Genomic DNA, 23901 nt, shown 5'->3' with positions numbered 1-23901 from the left:
AATCGATATACACAGAACACTAAGAGTAGTATCTAGCACGAGAAAATGATGAGCATGACATGTTAGCTCTAATAATTATGTTCTATCCCTTGTACTCGACCTAAGCACAGTAATCAATTTTGGCCTGGAGGAGCATGTCAGATAAAAAGAAAGGTAAGAAAAACCAAACCCAGAAACCCAACATTCAAAGAGGATACAAGTATAACCACTAAAAATAGCCCATGGAAGATATGGAAAGCCTTCTCAACAAACTTGTCAGGCCACTTTGAATTGTTACCCCCTTTCTTTTCTGCTCACTGTACTTCTGATTGTTTCTGGTGTGTCAACTATGTCTCTCATGAAGGCTAGGATTCTGTCCCTTCCCTAACTTGGGTGTAAGGCTGTGCTGAGTTCATGAAAGGAAGAGACAGAGAGAATGTAAAGAGAAGGTGGCACTCCTGGGCCCATCCCACCACCACCCTCTACCACCCTCACCACCACCACCACCACCAAAAAAAGAATTCCAAGCAAAGCAATTGCCAAGATAAATCACTTTTATCTCTATAGGAAAGGGAGGATCTAAAAAAAATATAAATTACATTAGTAACACAACATAAGAAAAAAACAGGGGGAAAAAACAACAGAGAAGTCTGTATGATGCTATTCTAACCTGTTTATAAAAAGGCCCTGCATCAGAAATTCACAATCCTACCCACTTCTAAAAATATATTTAGACATGTACAGAAGCGGTGGGCTTGTTTTTAAATTGTTTGCTTTTTGTAAAAATATATTAAAGGTGAATAGAAATCCTCTCTCCCTACCCCCTATCCAACCACCAGCTCTGTGCTGGGGATTGGAGACCAGAGGGAACTCTCACCATGTTCTACACCTTAGTTACTACCACTCCCAATCCCTCTCCAACTCACTTCACTTAGAACCTGAAACATTAAAAAAAAAAAGCATACTAGCCTCTTTGGAAAAGCATAACTCTGAGGGTAAACTTGCTTTTCATTTAAAACACAAAACAACAAACAGGAGTCTCTGAGAGCCCAACTAAACTAAACAGAAACCCAGTCAAATGGAGGTTGGGTTTTAGCTCCACAGAAACTTCTAACAAAGAAACAGAGGGGAAAGAGGCCTGGAACCAGGGGGATTTGCTAGCAATTAGCTGCCTTTGAAAGATCAAGTTGGGGGGGGGTGGGTGCTGTTAATGGGCAGAAGGGCTGGGGTCCTGGTCTTGGTTACAGCAGTCAGGGCCCAATCAGGCAGTTGCATATACAGGGACACAGGCTGCCCCCACTTCCCTCCCCTCACTACCCTCTGCTGCCTTGAAAACCCCAAGAAAGCAAAGCTGGGTGGAAACAGGAGAGGGATGTGGGGACCTCACGTGCTGGGGGGGAGGTAGCCAGGCTATTTGCCTTTGGTGTGACTAGATGGAGGGCTGCATGGCCCATGGGGTCCCCAAAATAAAAAAAAAAGCAGATGGGTTTAAGGGACCCCTGATTCCAAATAAGGAGAGTAGATGTGGGGCTATAGAGAAAAGACAAACTGGAGACACAAAGATGACAAGGGAAACCACATACTCCTGTGGCCTGCATGGTAGCTGTTAAGTTCCCCAGAAGCACTGGGCAAACTGGGGTGAGGTCAGAGTGGGGAGTAGAGGGCAAGGATGCACTCCACTTGGGCAGTACCAAAATGGAGGGAGTGGGGTATTCTCCATCCAGACCAGGTTGCCAGGGAGGCAAGACAGGCAGTGGTGGAGGGAGGTGGCCGGGGAGGAGGAGGGAGAGGGGTTGGGCACTGTCTGAATGATAAAGACACCCACAAGGGGAAGATGGGGAGTGGAGGATCAGATGATCTGCTCCTTTACAGATGGGCATCTCTTCTTCCAGGCTCAGGTTCCTGAGTAACCCATCTGCACTCTGCTGGAGCTGTGACCTGATGTCTGGGAGTATAAAGGCCCATACATGAAGATGTGTGTTTTGAGGTCTTCTTCAGACCAAGACCTTAGGTGGGGAAAGAAGCAGAGAGGCTCCTGATGGAGAACCCAGGGGTGAGCTGTCCTGTCACATCCTCTCCAGAAGGTCCAGGCTGTGCTCTGTGGTACAGGTAAAGAGAGCAGGCTGTACGCAGGGCCAGGGTTATCTGCTTCAGTGGTAGGAACTTTCAGACTTTTGGGAGATGGTTTTTCACCTCCTGGGGCCCAGATATAGCCACGTGGATAATGTTCTGCAGGACCTCAAAATCTAGGAAAATACCTGAAGCTCACCCGGGGACAGGGGACCTCATCTGTAGCCACCCAAAAGTAGCTTCCTCCAGTGGGCTACAAAGCCATGGTTAAAGGCTTAGGTGTTGGTCCTCTCTCCACCTTAAGAAGTGACAGAAATTTCTCTTCTTCTCAAAGATGAGTGAAGTCAGCCCATAACTTTTCTAGTCCACCTCTGAAAATGGCCCATGGTGGGGCAGTAGAGAGACTCTGGGCCCTCCTCTTTATTTTCATCAAGCATTTGGCAAAAGGGAGCAGGGCTAGACCCTTCTCCCAGGAACAAGTCTGGAATGGGACATGTCCGCTGGGTTGGGGAGGGGAAGGAAATATGGGCAGAGGTGGGCAGGCTTCTGGAAAACAGGGCTGGAGCTGTGGGAAGTGTTGAGCACTGGGCCTCCCACTTCATGACCTGGGAAATAGCAAGAGGCCAAGGCTCACTTTATGCCTCCCCTCAACCTGCCTTCCAGTTCTAAGTGGGGATGAGAGTAAAGGGCGGATGAGGCTGGTAACAAGAAAATGGGTTGGAGCAGCAGAAAAGAGGGTTCTAGTCAGCCAGAAAGCTCTCCCATTCACCTGCTACTCAGAGGTATGGAAAAGGAAGGCAGGATTCTCTAGTGGAAGTAGGGAAGGGAGTTAGGGGAATTGGTGAAGGGGCCCATAGGGGAGTCCATGCCTTTGGTCAGTTCCAAGAAAGCAGGACAATGCGCCTCAGCACCTTGTCCGGGGCAGACAGGATTCAGGAGTGCCCCAGAGAGTTGACTATGGAGAAGGCAATGGGGGTGAGGGGGTGAAGGGGTGAGGGGCAGGACACTAGGGGGCTCACAGAAGTAGTTTGCCATTTCTGTGGATTTTCAGGATACGGCCAAGTCTCTGCTTTGCTGTGGCCAGGCCCTTTTTAGGACGCTTTCCTGTGGGGAAAAGAGAGGTAAGTAAAGGCTATGGCATGGGCTTCAGCAGCAACTCCAGCATCAACTATCTTCAGTCTACCCAATTCCTCTGTTCCTCTGCCCACAGTCTCCCCATCCTTATGCTGCCTCCAGGCACACCTTGGGCAAGAAATCCTCCTTAACTATTTCCATCCAACACCACATGTCTTTGCTCTTCCTTCTATGACCTCCTGCAGCAGTTACCGAATCCCTGGTTAGTCTGTCTGGTTCCTTTCCCTCACTGATTTCTTTGGTCCCAATCATTTTCCTTCCTAAATTCTACAGGGCTGTGGTTATGCCTCCTTGTCCTCTTATCTTGATTACTGGGACTACACAAGTGCCTGGTTAGTGATTATAGCTCAATGTCCATGAAGGTGCCATCCTCAGGGCCTTGTTTCATTAGAAATTTTCATCGTCAAAAAAGAAAGAAAAGATAAAGAGAAAAAGAGAAAAGAAACCCCCATCCTCATCACCTGATGCCACACTGACCTCACCACCCTCGAGTGGCACACTCTAGGGACTGGGATTTGAAGGCCAAAGTGAAGAAAAGGAGGGCTTGGACACCCCTCCCATCGCCTCTTCCTCTCTCTCCCCACATCAGATCATCTCTCATGACCCATGTGACCTCCTCCATATTTTATCAATTTATCCCCTCCTTCCTCTCCATTTCTGCTATAGCCCCAGTCTCTCTTCACCTGAACCTATGCAGATGTCCCCTCTCTAGACTTCCCACCTGCAGTCCACCCTCTACTCTGGTCACCAGAAGGTTCTTTCTAAACCCACATCTGAAACACCTCTGTGTAACACAGTTAATGTCTCTTCATGGCCTAAGAGTTCAAATCCAAGCACCTTAGGTTAGCTGTCTGTGTCCCTCCTAAGTATTCTCATCTACCAGAGTGCTCAGGATTTGGAGCTGGTGACCCTAAGCTCCTTCTCAGTTTTGCAACCATGTGGCAGTCGTACCTTGTCCTGCTTGATTGCTCTGGGAGCCAACTGAAGGGCGCCGCTGGGTCAAGAAGACGCCAGGGGCCATGGGTGTGGTGCTGCGGTTTGCCTGGGCCATACCAAAGGCATTGGGACGAGCAGTATATTCATGGTCAGCAAGACTTCCTGAGAGGGCCTCTTGTTTAGGCTCAGGAGGAGGCGGCGGGGAGGTGGAGGTGAGAAGCTGGGGTGTAGTGGCCAGAGATGGAGCTGGTACTGCCACAATGAGGTTGGACTCCTGAGGGCGAGGCTGTTCTACCTCCTTCAACAAAGGCTTCTTCTTAATATATTTCTTCTTTTGGGCCTTCTGTAGCTCCTGAAATATAAGCCGAGTGGGAGGGGAAATTCAGGACTGGAGGAAAGAAAAGAATTGCCCAGAAAGGAAACTAGACACTGGTCAATGTGGTCCTGCAACCCACCCCCACCCCAAGTCTAGCCTGGACGTATGTACACACAACACAGGCCTAACACCTGAGATCAACTCTTTGGGACCATCCATCCTTAAGTTATCACTGCCACTAATCAGTACAGTGGTACTGAAAGGAAAATGAATTCAGAGACTTGAGTTTTGGTCCTAGCACTGTCATTTATGAGGTGGACCATGGATACTTCTAATAAGAATAGCTAAATTTATGCTAGCAGCTAAAGCCCTTTATACAGTTGACCCTTGAAAAATGTAGAGATTAGGGGTACTGACTGCCCCCCATGTGGGCAAAAATCCCACATATAACTTCTGACATCCCCAAAACTTAATTCCTAATAGCCTACTATCGATTGGAAGCCTTACTAATAACATAAACAGTAGATTAACATATATTTTGTTATGTTATCTGTCTTCTTACAATAAAGGCAGAGAAAATAAATTATCAAGAAAATCATAAGGAAGAGAAAATGCATTTACAGTACTACTGTAATAAAATCTATGTACAAGTGGACCTGTGTAGTTCAAACCCATGTTGTACAAGGGTCAACTGTATACTTTACTTCATTAATTCCTCAGAGTAGCCACGAGAAGGAAAATCCCTTAGTTTATAGATAAGAAAGCTGAGGTGCAGGGATATTAAGTAAGTTGAGCCCAAAGCCTCACAGGTGAAGAGTTGTTGGGTCCAGGATTTAGCCAGGCCTATCTGAATACCCACCCTGCACACTTCTCAAAGAGGGTCCTCTGGGAGTGAAAGAGCAGTAACTTTGGAATTAAAGAAAAACTTGGGTTCAAATCTAGGTTTGTGCTCCCTGGGTGGGATGACTTCAGTCAAGTTACTAACCTTTGTGAATCTCAATCGCCTCATCTGTAAAATGGGCAAAATAAATCTGTTTTTCAGGGTTGTCAGGAAGAATAAAATGATATAAAAACACATAGCACATAGTAGGTACTCAACAAGTAGTAAACTATTACTCTATCTTCATTACTTTTACAATGGTTTTCCTCCTCTTGCTGGTCTTTTCTTTTCTTTTTTTTTTTTTTTTTGCTGGTCTTTTCTTTTAATGGAGGACTTGACAATCCTCCAGGTCAGTGGGTCTTAAAAGCACAATTCTGGATGGGAAGGAGGAATAAGGAGTTATGTCAATTCACCCAATATCTTGGATTTCACCCATCCATTGTTCTATGGATCTGCTATCCACTGCGTAGCGGGTACCTATATAGTGGGCATCTGGAGCCCTGAGAACCTGGAAAGGTAGTCTGAGAGCATGTGAACGACTTCACCTTCTGAAATGCTACACAGCCACACAAACCAACTCAGTGATTACATTTCTTTGCCTTGGCAACACAGGCCTATTCCTGCCTTCGGAAGATCTGACAGGCTGTGGCTACCATAGGAATTTCTGGGGGACAAGAATAATAATATTAGTAATACATGCTAGGTACTGTTCTATAATTTAACTCATTTAATACTCAAGAAGTATGAGAAGAAAGAGTTAAAATCCCATTTTTAGGAGAGGAAATTGTGGCAGAGAGAGATTAAAGCATTTTCTCAAGGGTATAGGATCATGATGTGACCAAGTTGGGATCCAGACCTAAGCCATCTAGCTTTAGAATCTTTTTTCAACCTTACTGCTGTTCCACCTATACCAGAAACATTTCTGCCCCCATTTCTCTCATCTGAATCCAGAAATTAACCATTCACACCTAGGTGACATAGCCTACATTTTTCTTTAAAAAAATTTTTTTAGCCTACATTTTTCTATCTTTGTTGTCATCTCCTTGTATACTTCATCCAGATTCCCTCACTGAACATTAGGCTGTCTGAGGACAGGACAGCTTACACCTTGCACATTTCCTTGCTCAAAAACCTGTTAGTAGTCTGACATTCATGGTCCTCCATGGTCTTATCATTCATACTTTCCCAACTCACAATGATAACCCCGGAAAACTAACATGTCTATAGTATTTACTATGTGGCAAGTGCCATTTTCGGAGCTTTGCCACACATTATCTCATCTACTCCTCAAAGTTTATGAGGAAACTGAGGCACAGAGAAGTCAAGTAACATGCTGAAGTGGTAGAGTGAGGATTCAAACTCAGGCAGGCTGGCTCTACAATCCCTTTTTTTTTTTTTTTTTTACAATCCCTTTTTTAATCTGAATTTATCTTACCCCCTTGCCCAACCTGAAGCCTCTAATCCAGAGGGACCGGATCATTCATTCATGCATTCATTCGTTCACAGGCCCAATAAAGACTAAAACACATGTTTAGTCTAGTGGGGATATCAAGTTAAATTACATATATCCCCACCCTTGAGGCACTCACAGTTTAAAAAGGGATACAGAAAGGCATACTCTAAGTACTAGGAGAGAATACCAGAGAGGCACAGAAGGTTCCTGAAATAAATTGGTGGTAGGTGGTATGAAGGAGTGCATCTAAAAGGCATCTAAAAGGGAGGATCCCTAGTGGGCAGAGGAAACAATCTTGCAAAGGCACAGGGGCATGAGGCAATGGGATATACACTAAGTGAACGACAAACACCGTGGTACAACAGTATGGCTGGTGCAAAACATGTGCATGCAGGGCTGTGGGGAGGCTGGGGAGAAGTGAGCAGAGGTCAAATTAAGAGGACCTTGTGTGCTTTGCCAAGGATTTCCCTTCTCCTGGAATGCCTCCCTGTTTCCTTCTAAAAGCTTAGCCTGCAAAACCCCTCCCAAATTTCAAATTGCTCAATTCTTTGAGCAAACCGAAGTGAGCTCCTTAGAAGGCACCCAAAGTAGTTTTCACACCTTCAATTATCTGTTTATTTAAAAGCCCCCCTCCCTTTTATTTCTAAATTACATCTTATATGGCACTAGGATGTACATAACAGAGAATTTGTGATCAAAGTGGCCTGCCTGGACTGCTTGCTCTCTGCTGGCTCTCAACAGCCTCTGAGACATTTCTAAGTACCTTTAGAGCTCTGTATAACAGCATTTATTAAAAACATCATCCTATTCTGTTTTATTTAAATAGGATATAATTATTAAGTTATATAAACATTTAACTATTTTATTGAAATAGCAAGTAACATGAAATCTGAAGTTAGAGGATATGAGTTTGAATCTTGTCTCCTCCATATCCTGGACTAGTCCCTTAAAGAGAGCCTCATTTTCTTTACCTGCAAAATGATGAAAATATCACCTATTGAATACGGCTACTGGGCAGATTATATGAGACACTGTACATGGAAGCACAAAACGTAAAGGAGATGCTCAATAAATGCTCTAAGCAACAGGATGACACATTAGGAGCCAAGGAGATGTTGATAAGGAGATAACCAGAAAATTCAACTCCAACTTCTCCCAGGGTTGATGAGCACAGTCTACACATTAAAGACCTTTTTAAACTGTAACCTGTTAGGAGGTCAATTTGATTCATTCATTCAATTTGATTTGAAGAGACCCTTTAGGATGAAAACTAGTGGTTGATGTTTTCTTGGGAAGTAGGGGGTGAATATTAAGACAATAATATTTGGTCTAGAGGACCAGAAAAGCCTCTCCCCAAAAATCAAATTCCAGTACTGGTTGGGTGGCTAAGAACTTGAGTATACTCAGCTGGTAACCTCCTTGGGGCTTCATCTGAAGGCAAATGCTCTCATTCAAGGACAGCCCTGGTCCTTTCCATCTAATAGGTTTTTACACACCTAGAAAGGCAAACGATAAGGGCTTTTCTCTGGCCCCCTATTTTCTTTCATTCTAAGTCATGTTAACTTTGTGAACTATGGAAGTAGCCTGTCACTGCATTGGGCTGTGAAAGATATAGGAGGCTAGGACTAATGCCAAGGATAAAGATCAAAGGCTACCAACTCCTCAATGAAACAACAGTGGGATCCTATCAGCCTGAAGTTCTGAGTTTTAGGTCTCTAAGGCAAACTGGAATCAGTAGCAGGGCCACTGACTGGCTGTCAGCACCTACCTGCTGGGCTAGCTTTGCAGCTGCTGCGGCCAAGCCTGTCTCAATGGAAGCTACCCGGGTCCCCTCACGCACAGGACGGTCCTGCTTTGGTAGAGTTGGGGTCACACGGGCTGCAGAGGAAACAGGATGAGAACATTTATCTGAATGTCAAGCATATTCCCTACCTCTGAACCTCCCTCAAAGGTGGTCTCATCGGTTTTCCAGATTCTAGCTTTTTACAAAGTCAGATTTTATTTCCCATCAGGTAAGAAGCTAATTCACAAATGCTCAAAGTATGCAAAGCACACAATGATCATAGGATAAAAGTTAACTTTCTTGAACTGGCATTTAAGGTTGACCACGTTCTGCTCCTTGCCTCCCTACCTCCTCAACCTTATTTCCACACCTATGTTCTTAGGTTCTCTAGACAGAACGGATTCCTAATTATACCTCCAGAATATGTGCCGTGCATCCTCTCACCCCATGCCTTCATCCTCAAATGTCCACGCTGCCTAGAGTATCCTCTTTCCTTTGTCCACCTCTTCAAAACCTGCCCATCCTTCAAGGTAAGCTAAAATCAACCTTCTATACAAATCCTCTAGGACCTCTCTGGCTCACATTGACCTCTCCCTCTCCTGAACTTATGATATGTAACAGTCACTTAATATGTAGCACATACCATCCTGTCTCATCCTCTAACTTTGATGTGCTGTGTGTTATTCTGCCAACCAAACAGGCTATGAGCTCCTGAAGAAGAGTATCTTCTTGTATGACCCTTTTATAGTGCCCTAATAACCTTGAATCAAAAAACAGTTATTTAAAAAAATTATTTATCACACATTTGACATAGGAAGTGTATTTCAGGATAATCAAAGAGCCCCACATCACAATGCCAGATTTCAGGTTGTACTACAAAGCTGTGGTCATCAAGACAGTGTGGTACTGGCACAAAAACAGACACATAGATCAGTGGAACAGAATAGAGAATCCAGAAGTGGACCCTGAACTTTATGGGCAACTAATATTCGATAAAGGAGGAAAGACTATCCATTGGAAGAAAGACAGTCTCTTCAATAAATGGTGCTGGGAAAATTGGACATCCACATGCAGAAGAATGAAACTAGACCACTCTCTTTCACCATACACAAAGATAAACTCAAAATGGATGAAAGATCTAAATGTGAGACAAGATTCCATCAAAATCCTAGAGAAGAACACAGGCAACACCCTTTTTGAACTCGGCCATAGTAACTTCTTGCAAGATACATCCACGAAGGCAAAAGAAACAAAAGCAAAAATGAACTATTGGGACTTCATCAAGATAAGAAGCTTTTGCACAGCAAAGGATACAGTCAACAAAACTCAAAGACAACCTACAGAATGGGAGAAGATATTTGCAAATGACATATCAGATAAAGGGCTAGTTTCCAAGATCTATAAAGAACTTATTAAACTCAACACCAAAGAAACAAACAATCCAATCATGAAATGGGCAAAAGACATGAACAGAAATCTCACAGAGGAAGACATAGACATGGCCAACATGCATATGAGAAAATGCTCCGCATCACTTGCCATCAGGGAAATACAAATCAAAACTACAATGAGATACCACCTCACACCAGTGAGAATGGGGAAAATTAACAAGGCAGGAAACAACAAATGTTGGAGAGGATGCGGAGAAAAGGGAACCCTCTTACACTGTTGGTGGGAATGTGAACTGGTGCAGCCACTCTGGAAAACTGTGTGGAGGTTCCTCAAAGAGTTAAAAATATACCTGCCCTACGACCCAGCAATTGCACTGTTGGGGATTTACCCCAAAGATACAAATGCAATGAAACGCCGGGACACCTGCACCCCGATGTTTCTAGCAGCAATGGCCACGATAGCCAAACTGTGGAAGGAGCCTCGGTGTCCAACGAAAGATGAATGGATAAAGAAGATGTGGTTTATGTATACAATGGAATATTACTCAGCTATTAGAAATGACAAATACCCACCATTTGCTTCAACGTGGATGGAACTGGAGGGTATTATGCTGAGTGAAGTAAGTCAGTCGGAGAAGGACAAACATTATATGTTCTCATTCATTTGGGGAATATAAATAATAGTGAAAGGGAAAATAAGGGAAGGGAGAAGAAATGTGTGGGAAATATCAGAAAGGGAGACAGAACGTAAAGACTGCTAACTCTGGGAAACGAACTAGGGGTGGTAGAAGGGGAGGAGGGCGGGGGGTGGGAGTGAATGGGTGACGGGCACTGGGGGTTATTCTGTATGTTAGTAAATTGAACACCAATAAAAATAAATAAATAAATTAATTAAAAAAAAATAAAAGACCGATTGTCAGAATGATAAAGAAGCAAAAAAAAAAAAAAACAAAAAAAAAAACAAAAAAAAAAAAAAACAAAGAGCCCCAGATGATGAAGGAAGGCCATTCTTTACAGAATTATGCCTCCTAATAAATGTAGAAGGAATGACAAAATTGGAAAATCACAGGTTTGCAAGCCCTAAAAAAATAACTGATTCCAGGGACCTGCATATTGACACAGTACCAAAGTATTAAACTCACATATTACTCGCTAGTCTCACAAGGAAAAAACTAACTTCACAATGCTGAGATCATATCACCTCCTTAACTAAGTATTAACCTGACTGTTACTAATAGAGAGAAAGCTGACTTCATGTGCCTCCTGATGCAATGCAATATGAATTCACAGCATACCTTGGAAGTAGTTTTACCAAATATCTAAAACCAAGTAAGTATCTCATGTTACTTCCAGTTTTTAGGAAGCACAGAGATAAGAGAACGAGTTAAATGACACCACAAGAAAACAATCAGGCATTCTACAAAATAACTGGCTTGGTTTCATTAAAAAGACAGTATCACAAGGAAACAAACAAATCTAGAAGGTAGGATGTGTCACAGGACAATTATGCCAGTTTTTAAAACAAATAAATAGCACAAAACAAAAAAGGGGGAATGGTCTAGATTAAAAAAGAATCAAAAGGCATTTGTGCCAAATGCTATGCAAACTGTTAGATCCTGATTTAAACAAATCCACTGTAAAAATACCTTTTAGGTTAGACACTTGAGGAAACTTTATTATGGACCTAGATAATATATAGGAATTATCAAATTATTAATTTTGTTATGTATGATAACAGGATTGTGGTTATATGAGAAAATGTCGGGGATCCCTGGGTAGCTCAGCAGTTTAGCACCTGCCTTCAGCCCAGGGCGTGATCCTGGAGTCTCAGGATCGAGTCCCACATCGGGCTCCCTGCATGGAGCCTGCTTCTCCCTCTGCCTGTGTCTCTGCCTTTCTCTCTCTCTGTCTCTCATGAATAAATAAATAAAATCTTAAAAAAAGAAAATATCTTCATTTTAGAGATGTATAGTAAAGTACATTGAGGATAGGGAATGACACAATATCTAGCATTTGCTTCAAAGCGCAATTTTGAAAAAAAAAAAGAAAACAGATAAATCAAACATGGCAAGATTTGATGACTAGATTCTTAATGGTAGATGTATGGGAATTTACTGTACTATTCTATTTTTCATTAACAAAAAAAGTCAATGTCACAGAAAAAAAGAAGTGGTACTGACCTAGATTTGAGGATAACCAAGGAATCCTTGGTTAGCTATTGCTGCTGCTGTTGTTGTTGTTGTTATTATTAAAAACTTTCTGTATAAGCAGTATGCAGATTCTAAAATAAGCAATTCAGAAGGTTAAAGTCATTTCTTTAAAGGTGATATTTTATGTTTAAAAATGATCTGAAGCCAACAAGAATGGGAAAAAGGGGCAGAGAGTTTATTTGAACAAATTAGAGCTGAGAACTTCCCTAATCTGGTGAAGGAAACAAGGACTTGAGAGCAAGAGGCACAGAGAACTCCCCTCAAAATAACAAAAACAGGTCAACGCCATGGCATAGTATAGTGAAACTTACAAAATACAAAGTAAGGGGCAAAAGGTCCTTAACTTACAAGGGTAGACACATAAGGTTAGCAGCTGACCTGTCCACAGAGACCTGACAGGCCAGAAAGAAGGGGCATGATGTATTCAAAGTGCTAAATGAGAAAAATATGCAGCCAAGAATACTTGATCCAGCAAGGGAGTCATTCAGAATAGAAGGAGAAATAAAGAGCTTCCAAGACAAGCAAAAACTAAAGGAGTTCATGAACACTAAACCAGTTCTGCAAGAAATATTAAAGGGAACTCTTTGAGCAGGAAAGACCAAAAGCAACAGCAACTAGAAAAGGAACAGAGACAATCTACAGAAACAGTGACTTTACAGGTAATACAACGGCACTAAATTCATATCTATCAATAATTACTCTGAATGTACAAGGACTCAATGCTCCAATCAAAAGACAGGGGGAAAAAAAAGACAGGGGGTATCAGAATAGATTAAAAAAAAACAAGACCCATCGATATGACGCTTACAAGAGACTCATTTTAGACCCAAAGACACCTCCAGATTGAAAGTGTGGGGATGGAGAACCATCTATAACGCTAATGGATATCAAAAGAAAGCTGGAATAGCCATACTTATACCAGACAAACTAGATTTTTTGGGGGAGGGGAAAAGAGGGGCAGAAGGAGAGAGAGAATCCTAAGCAGGCTCCACACCCAGCATGGAGCCCAACATGGGGCTCGATCATGACACAAGCCTAAAATCAAGAGTCAGATGCTCAACCGACTAAGTTACCCAGGGACCCCCAGAAAAAACTAGATTTTAAATGTTTTTTTTAAGATTTATTTATTTATTCATTCATGAAAGACAGAGAGAGAGGCAGAGACACAGGCAAAGGGAGAAGCAGGCTCCATGCAGGAAGCCCGATGTGGGACTCGATCCCAGGACTCCGAGATCATGCCCTGAGCCAAAGGCAGACGCTCAACCAATGAGCCACCCAGGCATCACGAAAAACTAGATTTTAGGAAAGACTGTAGTAAGAGATGTAGAAGGACACTATATCATAATAAGGAGGTCTATCCAACAAGAAGATCTAACAATTATATTTATGACCCTAACTTGGGAGCAGCCAAATATATAAATGAATTAATAATAAAATTAAGGAAATTCATTGATAATATAATAACATCAGGGGACTCTTAACAGCCCACTCACAGCAATGGACAGATCATCTAAGCAGACGATCAACAAGGAAACAATGACTTTGAGAGACAGGCTGAACTAGATGGACTTTTTTTAAAGATTTTATTTATTTATTCACGAGAGACACACAAAGAGAGGCAGAGACATAGGTAGAGGGAGAAGCAGGTTCCCTGTAGGGAGCCTAATGTTGGACTTGATCTTAGGACCCTGGGATCATGACTCGAGCCAAAGGCAGATGCTTGAGCCATCCAGGTGCCCCCCAGATGGACTTAACAGACATATTCAGAGTATTGCATCCTAAAGCAGCAGAATACGCATTCTTTTCAACTGCACATGGAACATTCTCCAGAATAGATCACATACTGGGTCACAAAATCAGCCCTCAATCAGTACAAAAAGACTAAGATCATACCATGCATATTTTGAGACCACAATGCTACAAAACTTAAGTTAACCACAAGAAAAAATTTGGAAAGACCACAAACACATGGAAGTTAAAGAACATTCTACTAAAGAATGTATGGGTTAACCAGGAAATTAAAGAATAAATAAAAAATACATGGAAGCAAATGGAAATGAAAATATGACAATCCAAAACCTTTGGGTTACAGCAAAGACAGTCATAAGAGGGAAGTATATAGCAACACAGGCTTTCCTCAAGAAGCAAGAAAAGTCTCAAATATATAACCTAACTTTACACCTAAAGGAGCTAGAAAAAGAACAGCAAATAAAGACCAAAATCAGCAGAAGGGAAGTAGTTAAGATTAGAACAGAAATTAGTAACATACAAATAAAACAGTAGAACAGATCAACAAAACTAGGAGCTGGTTCTTTGACAGAATTAACAAAATTGATAACCCCCTAGCCAGACTTATCCAAAAGATAAGAGAAAGAACCCAAGTAAATAAAATCATGAATAAAAAAGGAAAGATCACAACCAATATCACAGAAATACAATTATAAGAGAATATTATGAGCAATTATATGCCAACAAATTGGGCAATATGGAAGAAATAGTTATATTCCTAGACACATATAAATGACCAAAACTGAAACATGAAGAAACAGAAAATCTGACAGACCCATAATCAGTAAAGAAATCGAATCAGTAATCAAAATCTCCCAGGGATGGATGGCTTCCTAGGGGAATTTTACCAAACATTTAAAGAAGAATGAATACCTATTCTTCTGAAGCTGTTCCAAAAAATAGATATGGAAGGAAAACTTTCAAACTCATTCTATGAGGCCAGCATTACTTTGATCCCAAAACCAGACAAAGACTCCACTAGAGAAGAGAATTACAGATCATTATCCCTGATGAACATGGATGCAAAAATTCTCAACAAGATACTAGCTAATGGAATACAGCAGTCCATTAAAAGGATTATTCGCCATGATTAAGTGCGATTTATTCGAGGCTACAAGAGTAGTTCAATATTTACAAATCAATCAATGTGATATATCACATTAATAAAATAAAGGATAAAAACTTTATGATCCTCTCCATAGATGCAGGAAAAGCATTTGACAAAACACATCCTTTCTTGATTAAATATCCTCAACAAAGTACGGATAGAAGGAACATACCTCAACATCATAAAAGCCATATACAAAAGACCCACAATTAATATCATCCTCAATGGGGAAAAACTGAGAGCTTTTCCCTTATGGCCAGGTACATGACAGGGATGTCCATTCTTATCACTGTTGTTCAACACAGTATTGGAAATCCTAGCCTCAGAAATGGGACAATAAAAATAAATAAAAGGCATCCAGATTGGCAAAGAAGAAGTCAAACTTTCACTCTTCCCAGACGACATGATACTCTTTGTAGAATATCCAAAAGATTCCACCAAAAAATTGCTAGAACTGACTGATACAAGAACTCAGCAAAATCACAGGATATAAAATCAACATATGGAAATCTGTTGCATTTCTATATACCAATAATGAAGTAGCAGAAAGAGAAATTAAGGAAGTGATCCCATTTACAATTGCACCATAATATACCATAAAAACCATATTATACCTAGGAATAAACCTAACCAAAGAGGTAAAATATCTGTATGCTGAAAACTATAGAACACTTATGATAGAAATTGAAGAAGACACAAAGAAATGGAAAAACATTCTATACTTTTGAATTGGAAGAGCAAACATTGTTAAAATGTCTATACTACACAAAGTAATCTCCACATTCAATGCAATCCCTATCAGCATTTTCCACAGGCCTAGAAAAAACAATTCTAAAATTTGTATGGAACCACCAAAGACCCCAAAGAGCCAAAGGAATGTTGAAAAGCAAAGCAGGAGGCATCACAATTCTGGACTTCAAGCTATATTACAAAGCTGTGATCATTAAGATAGTTTGGTACTGGCACAAAAACAGACACACAGATCAGTGGAACAGAATAGGGAACCTACCAGAAATGGACCCACAAACTGTATGGTCAAGAAAGCAAGAAAGAGTATCCAATGGAAAAAAAGACAGTCTCTTCAAAAACTGGTACTGGGAAAACTGGACAGCAACACGCAGAAGAATGAAACTGAGGGCACTAGGGTGGCTCAGTCCGTTGGGTGTCTGCCTTCAGCTCAGGTCATGATCCCAGGGTCCTGGGATTGAGCCCCTCATCAGGCTCCCTGCTCAGTGGGAAGCCTGCTTCTCCTTCTCCTCACCACTTGTGCTCTCTCTCATTGTCACTGTCATTATCTCTGTCTCTCAAATAAATAAACTCTTAAAAAAAGAATGAAACTGGATCACTTTCTTATACCATACACAAAAACAAATTCAAAATGAATGAAAGACCTAAATGTGAGATGGGAAACCATCAAAATCCTAGAGGAGAACGCAGGCAGGAACCTCTTTGACCTCAGCTGCAGTAATTTCTTAGTAGGCACATCTCTAGAGGCAAGGGAAACAAAAGCAACTACTGCGACTTAATCATGATAAAAGGCTTCTGCACAGTGAAGGAAACAATCAGCAAAACTAAAAGGCAACTGATGAAATGGGAGAAGGTATTTGCAACTGACATATCAGATAAAAGGTTAGTATCCAAAATCTATAAAGAACTTATTAAACTCAACACCAGAAAACATAAATAATCCAGTTAAGAAGTAGGCAGAAGACATGAATAGATACTTTTTCCAAAAAAGACATCTGGATGGCTAACAAACACATAAAAAGATCACTCAACATAGGGAAATACAAATCAAAACCAACTGTGCCCCCGAAAATGTCTTAAAAATTTTTTTAATCTAAATTCAATTTACTCCTGATTACAACCTGATTTAGATAAGCAAATTATAAGATATTTTTGGTACAATTGGGGGGGGTCTGAATAAGGATTTGGTATTAAATGATATGAGAAAATAAATGTTACTTCCCTTAGGTGTCATAAAATGGTATTATGGTTGTAGAAGAAAATGTCATTTTCATAGAAATGTATCCTGAACTATTTAGTAGGTCATGATGGATGACAACAGCAAAAATGGCAAAGTTAAGGACCTCCAAACACTCACACCTGAATTAAAATAATGAAAAAACTGGTAAAAATTGTCAGAACAAAGTTTTTCAGAATTCTGGAAATTAACTAAGAGCTTATAGCAACTCTCTAGTAGAGAATTCTAGTGGGGAAGTGAGGGCTGTGAAACAGGAGTGAGAGGGAGACTTTTTACTATACCCACTTGTACTTTTTGTCCTTCTAGAGTTTAATGGGGATTCATTCTAAGTAAATAATCAGAGACACCAACACATATAAAGATGTTCACCCCAAATGTTATTACTAATTGTGAAAACTTGGCAATAGGCTTTTAGCCTCACGTTAAAGGAGGTAAATAAGGTATGTCCATGGGATAGAATATTTTGTGGCCACTAAAATATGTTTATATTTTATGTTTATATATATGGCATAAGGACATATTTATGAAACAATACTTAAAAGGCCAGGTACATTTATTAGTTTTCAACTTTTACAGTCAACTCCTAGTTAATATAGAGTATTAATCACAAGGCAATGTAAATGCTAATAACTTTTACAATGTAAATGAAAATGTGCATTCATAGAAGGTTAGAAGAAGAAAGAGTAGTGTACTAACATCTGTATCTTAGAAAGTGGGTAATCAAGAGAAACTGACAAAGCTGAGAGAATGAGAAATAGAGGCTAAGTTGATACATCAAGAAATGTGGTATAAACCCTATTTTCTTGAGTTTTGGAGGTAACAGTCAGAAAAAAGAAAACCAGGAGGTTGTTGCTTAGGCATGGAATTGGAGGTGGGGAAAGCAGAGGCAAAGACCATTGCATTTCATCATAAACTTCTCTGTACTATTTGATTTGCTACCAAATATACATATTAATTTGATTAAAAGGCAAAAAAATGTTAAAGCAAGATACAGGATGTATACACTGTAATTTCAACTATAAAAAGAAATACAGAGGAAAAACAGGCTTGAAGGAAACATGTCGAAACATTAACACCGGGGGCTGCTTCTGGGTAGCAGAATCATGAGTGGTTTCTTCTTTATCCTTTCTTCCATTTTCTGTATTTTCCGACTTTTCTAATTTGCTAATTAGCCAGAAACTATGGGGAAAAATACAATCAGAAAATAGTAACATTTGTTGACTGACTCACTAAGAGAATATTTCCTAGGATTACCCTACCACCCCTTTCCCCCAACCCCAAGCAGACAGCAGAAAGGCCAAATAAGGATGGGTGGGGCCAGCAGGGGGTCTCCTGGGGAACCACAGGTACTGAGGTGCCAGCACCCTGTGTGGCAGACTGCTGCAGTACTGGCTTTCAACTTACTCACATCTCCCTGCATCCAAAGGAGGATTCTGCAGCTCCCTCTCTCAAAAGACGTAATCTATTTCTCCACCCTCAAATTGAAGCTTGACCATGTAACTTGCTTTGGGCAGTGGGACAATAGAAAACATAACATAGGCAGAGGCTTGAAAAGAGCTTGCAAACTGGGGCTTTTGCTCTCTTGCCAGCGGACATGCTTTTGTTATCTTGTGGAAAAAAAAAAAAAAACCTTGTGCTGGCTTCCAGATGGACCAGGAGAGACCACAGAGAGAGAGGCACTAGCCACCTTAAATTAGGGCTAGACCTAATTTTGAAGATCTTTTTAGACCATCCAGCCCCAGCCAAGCCAGTCCAGACTAGAACAATAGCTTAGACAACCTACAAATTCATGAGAAATGATCAGCTGTCATTGTTCTAAACCACTAAGTTTGGGTAGTTTGATAAGCAGGAAAAGCTAACTGACATACCCTCCAATGTGAAAACCACCCAACCAATGAGATGAATAAAATTCTATTACCCCCTAAATTCCATGTTCTACTCAATGATCATTCTGCCTTCCTCAGAGCTGGCCTCTCAGCCAGTACAGCTCACAGTCTAAGGAGTCTTGGGCCTTGTATAGTTCAACAGTCAGCACAATTTCTCTCATTTGACAACATATTATCAAAGGTCTGGGATGATGGTAGCAGAATGTTCTCAGAAGCCTCACACTGCTTGTTGGAATCTGCTCAAGATCTTCTTTTCATCTCGAGCCATATAATATCAGAAGCAATAAGCTCCGTTACCTCTGGCTTTGCTGAACTGAGTACATGAAATGTGTCTTATTTTCATTTTCACTCCAGCACCTAACGTGATACCTAGCATGTGGGTGGTACTCAACAAATGTTTGCTGAATAAACAAAGGAGTGACTGAATCATGTCTTCTTATGTTAAATATTCCAACTACCCCCAGCCTATTTTCCCCAAACCATACCTACAGAGTTTAAGGACAGAATACTGATCACCTTTAGGACTCCATGGAGCATCATCTGAATTCTTCTTTTTCTTGGGTCGAGATTTCAAAGCAGGGTCATCATCGTCAGACTCCAGGGAAGGGTAAACTGCAGAGAGAGGGAAAAGCAGGTAAACTGAGATCTCATCCAGAAGGGTGAAAACAGAATGATACCTACACCTCAGCTCCTCCCATTTCTCTACCGGTAGACCCTTGACTTAATTCATACTCAAATGTAGGAATCCCTGAATGTGCCACATACTTTTCATGTCTACTTTTGTACCTTTGCTGCAAATGTCCTTCTCTAAGCATTATCTAATTCTGATTCACTCATTCAACATCCCTTTAGTGAGTAACCTCATGAGTTACTTTACAGATCTTGCAAAATTCAGCTCTAAGATTCACTTCCTAAAGCAGCCTTCCTTGTTCTCCTAATCTGATTCAGATGCCTCCTTAACTCTCCAGAGCATCCTAGGTATACTCTACTGGAGTTATTTGCTATATAGTATTTAAGAGTTGAAAAGTAAATATGTCACCCCCAATTTACAGTGAGGGCAGGGATAGGTATTATTTGATTTCAAACTAAGGGAATCTAACACAATGCAGAGTAAGTACTCAATACATATTGGATGAAATGGAAAAAGAAATGCTATATACATTATTCACACAAAGGAAACAAAAAGACCACTTGGGCTGAACTGGCAACAACAAGATTACTGAATGATCTGAATGGCAAAACACACATATACAAGTATCTGAATGATCTGATACACAAGAACTGAATGATCTGAATGGTAAAACACATATACACAGGTATCTCATTCTATACACATATATCACAAACATCCAGTTTTATCATACTCTCCTCACAATCCACATGCAACATATATAGGATTTAACAGGACAATGATATAGATAGATCCTACTGATGAAGTCAAACTCTGTGGCTATTGCTTCTAAGTCTAAGAGAAGCAAAGTGAGAGTGAAACTTCTTCCTAATGATCCTACTCCTAATGATCAGCCTCAAATTTCTCCAGAATTCTGCTTCATCAGAGGAATCCAGTCTTGTATTTCCCTCTAATAGGGTCTCTTTATAAGAAAATGAGTTCATTTTTCAGGCCTTCCTTTTTTGAACAAAGAAGTAAAACCCCTGCCTTCTGACCTTAATAAAGATTTTTTTAAAAAAGAAGGGTCACGGAATGTCCCTCAAAATAAATGGCTGCTGGTAACAGTTGTTTGAAAAAGATCCCATCCCTAATAGTCCCAATGGTTGTCAATGTTATTTTGTTGACTCTAAAAGGGCTTTCCATCTCAAGTAAAGAAGTATGGCATGGTAGAAAAACCTTAAGTTTAGGGATTAGATATTACTTTTAAATCCTGGACTGATCTATTAGCTTTGTGATTTAGGAAAACTTATTTGGGTCTCACTATCTTCACCCATAAAATTGAAAAAGTACCACATGCCTTGCAAAGTTGTGAGGATTGAGAGATAATAAGTATAAAGTAACATGCAAAAGAAATTCCATTCTAAGGTTCCTGTCTTATTCAAGAGAGGTTAAGATGTAGATAATAAGCAAGTCTAGACATTTAAAGAAAATACAAATTAAGATACACATATTAAAAATACAAAGGTAGAAGGAATACTTCAGCAACCACACACTAAAAGGACATCATCTACAAAAATCCTTTGGAAAGTCACTAAATAAATAGATAACTGTAGTTCACAATAACCAACAACGCAAACTCTGGGGAGGAAGGAAAATATGACTTCCAGACTTACCACATTATATAATATTCAAAATGTCTCAGCTCCAAAAAAAACAAAACAAAAACAAAAACATAAAAAACCCCTTATGAGCCATGCAAAGAAACAAAGTATGTCTTATTTATAGAAAAAAAGAAATTGATAACTCTCCAGGAGGAAGCTGACATTGGACTTTAAATCAACCACTTTTCAGCAAAAAATAGAATATAAATAAGGAGCTAGAAAATATAAAAAGGAACTGAATAGAAATTCTGGAGCTGAAAAGTACAATGTTGTGAAAAATTCATTACAGGGATTCAACAGCAGATTTTTAGCAGGCAGAAGAAATAATCAGTGAATGTGAAGATAGCACAGTTAAAATTATCCAGTCTGATGAGTAGAAAGAAAGAAGAAAAAAAAAGAACAGGCAAAGGACCTATAGGACACTATCAGGCTTACCAACATATTCATATGGGAGTTCCAGAAAGAAAGGACAGAGAAAAAGAGGCAGAAAGATTATATGAAGGTATAATGGCCAAATCTTCCCAAATTTTATGAAATACATGAAGGTAAACATCTAAGAAATTCAATGAATTCCAAGTAGGATAAACTCAAGAGATCCAAACTGAGCTACATTATATTCAAATAGTCAATAGATAAAAACAGGGAAAGAATTTTGAAAGCACAAGACACAAGCAATTTGTCATTTCAGAGGATAAACAATAAGATTAACAATCAATTTCTAATCAGAAACAATGGAGACCAGTAGGCAGTTAGGTGATATATGTAAAATGCTGAAATAAAAAACTGTCAACGAGGAATAATATAGGGAATAAAACCATCCTTCAAAAATGAAGGCAAATTAATAAGAGTCTCAAGTAGACAACATCTAAGATAGTTTGTCATTAGTAAACCTGCCCTTTAAGAAATACTAAATAGAGTCTGTCAGGCTGAAATGAAAGGATATTAGAGAATAACTCAAAGTTATACAAAGAAACAAAAACCACCAGGAGAACTACATATAGAGGTATATATAAAAGCCCATATTGTTGTATTTGTGGTTTCTGAGTCCTCTTTTTGTATGCTATGATTTAGAATTCCAATGCATACAATAATAACTATAAATTTGTTAGTAGAAACACAATGTATAACGGTTTAAGTTGTGACAAAAAACACAGATATAGTGAGACAAGTCTTTGTAAGCTACAGAAGTGAAATGGTACTGATTCAAACTAGACTGTTATAAAGTTAAAATATTAATTATAATCCCCAGGGCTTACTCTATGAAAAAAAAACCTAAAACACACGTTAAAAAAGTGAGGAGTGAATCAAATCGGTACACTACAAAAAAAAAATCAAATATAAGAGAAAGCAGTGACAAGGAAATGAGGAACAAAAATGATACAACACATGGAAAGCAAATAGCAAAATAGCAGAAATAAGTCATTCCCTATTGGTAATCACTTTAAAGGTAAATGGATTAAGCTCTCTTAGCTTAGGAGGCAAATTCACCACTTCAATGTAGAATGGATTAAAAACATAGTTCAACTATATACTGCATACAAGAGACTTACAGGTTGAAGCAACTAGGTTGAAAATGAGAGCATGGAAAAAGACATTCCATGAAAATCCTAACCAAAAAGCAAGCTGGGGTAGCTATACTAATATCTCACAAAATAAATTTTAAGTAAAAAATTGTTACAGGAGGCAAAGAAGGGCATTATATATTAATAAAAGTGCCAATCAATCAAGAACATAGAATAATTAGAAATGTGTAAGTACCCAGCAACTCTCAGATAGGGGTTGGTTACCAGAAAGATCAAGCCATGAGTAGAAGCTTAGAATTTTCAGCCCCAACCCTATATCCCACAGAGAGGGGGGCAGGGGCTGGAAATGGAGTTTGGCATTAGTAATTCATCATGCCTGAATAGGGAAGCCTGCATAAAAATCCCAAAGTTACAGGGTTGAGGGAGCTTCTGAGTTGGTGATGAAACATGCAACATGGAAGTACTGGGAGAGAGATATGCTCAGAGAGGGTGGAGAAGCTCCACCATGCACCTTGCCCTAAGCATCTCTTCCATTCAGATGTTCATCTGTATACTTTATCATCATATCCTTTAATGATAAACTACTAAACAGTACATAAACTGTTTCCCTGAATCCAATGAACTGAACCTGAGGAAGCAGTCATGGAAGCCTCAGATTTATAGCATATTGGTCAAAAGCACAGATGACAACCTGGACTTGTGGTTGACATCCAAGGTGTGGTGGGAAAAGTCTCGTGGGATTGAGCCCTTAACCTGTGGGATCTGATGCTATTTTCTGGTAAACAGTGTCAGAATTGAGTTGAATTATAGGACACCACACTGGTCTCACAGAGAATTGTTTGGTTGGAGAAATTCGCACATATCTGGTATCGTAAGTATTGTGAGTATGGTAATAATGTAAAATAAAGGAAAAGCACAGGAGGAAGAAGGAGTGAAGTAATTTTTCTAATATGCAGTAGGCAAAGAAGGGCATTACATATTAATGAAAGGGTTAATCAGTCAAGAAAATATATAACCATTATAAATATATATGTACCCAACAACAGCGCTTCAAAACATAGGAAACAAACATTAACAGAATTGAAGGAAGAAACAGTTCCACAATAACAGCTGGAGACTTAACTACCTTACTTTCAACAGTGGCTAGAACACCCAGACATAGGATCAATAAGGAACTGGAAGACTTGAA

At 40.0% G+C, this 23901-nt stretch overlaps 1 protein-coding gene across 7 annotated transcripts in view; it reads right to left on the bottom strand.

Moving 5' to 3' along the window:
* Positions 1-515: 515 nt before the first annotated feature.
* The window catches only part of PHF8 (PHD finger protein 8), a 110208-nt gene continuing 86822 nt past the window's right edge, over positions 516-23901 (bottom strand). For 4 of the 7 annotated variants that reach the window (XM_077888857.1, XM_077888855.1, XM_077888860.1 and 1 more), the window contains 6 exons: positions 19435-19530; positions 8537-8646; positions 5421-5444; positions 4135-4471; positions 3069-3153; positions 516-2077 (listed from right to left, as the gene is read on the bottom strand). In XM_077888857.1, coding sequence (XP_077744983.1) covers positions 1987-2077; positions 3069-3153; positions 4135-4471; positions 5421-5444; positions 8537-8646; positions 19435-19530 — 743 coding nt within the window. In that variant the 3' untranslated portion in view covers positions 516-1986. Of the gene's footprint in view, positions 3154-4134; positions 4472-5420; positions 5445-8536; positions 8647-19434; positions 19531-23901 lie in introns of all 7 variants that reach the window. The other 3 variants (XM_077888856.1, XM_077888861.1, XM_077888859.1) reach the window with 2 other exon arrangements.

Source organism: Canis aureus, chromosome X (genome assembly GCF_053574225.1).
Source record: "Canis aureus isolate CA01 chromosome X, VMU_Caureus_v.1.0, whole genome shotgun sequence".
Lineage (NCBI taxonomy): Eukaryota > Metazoa > Chordata > Mammalia > Carnivora > Canidae > Canis > Canis aureus.
The sequence above is the reverse complement of the archived record's forward strand: the minus strand, read 5'-3'. Positions and strand labels throughout refer to the sequence as shown.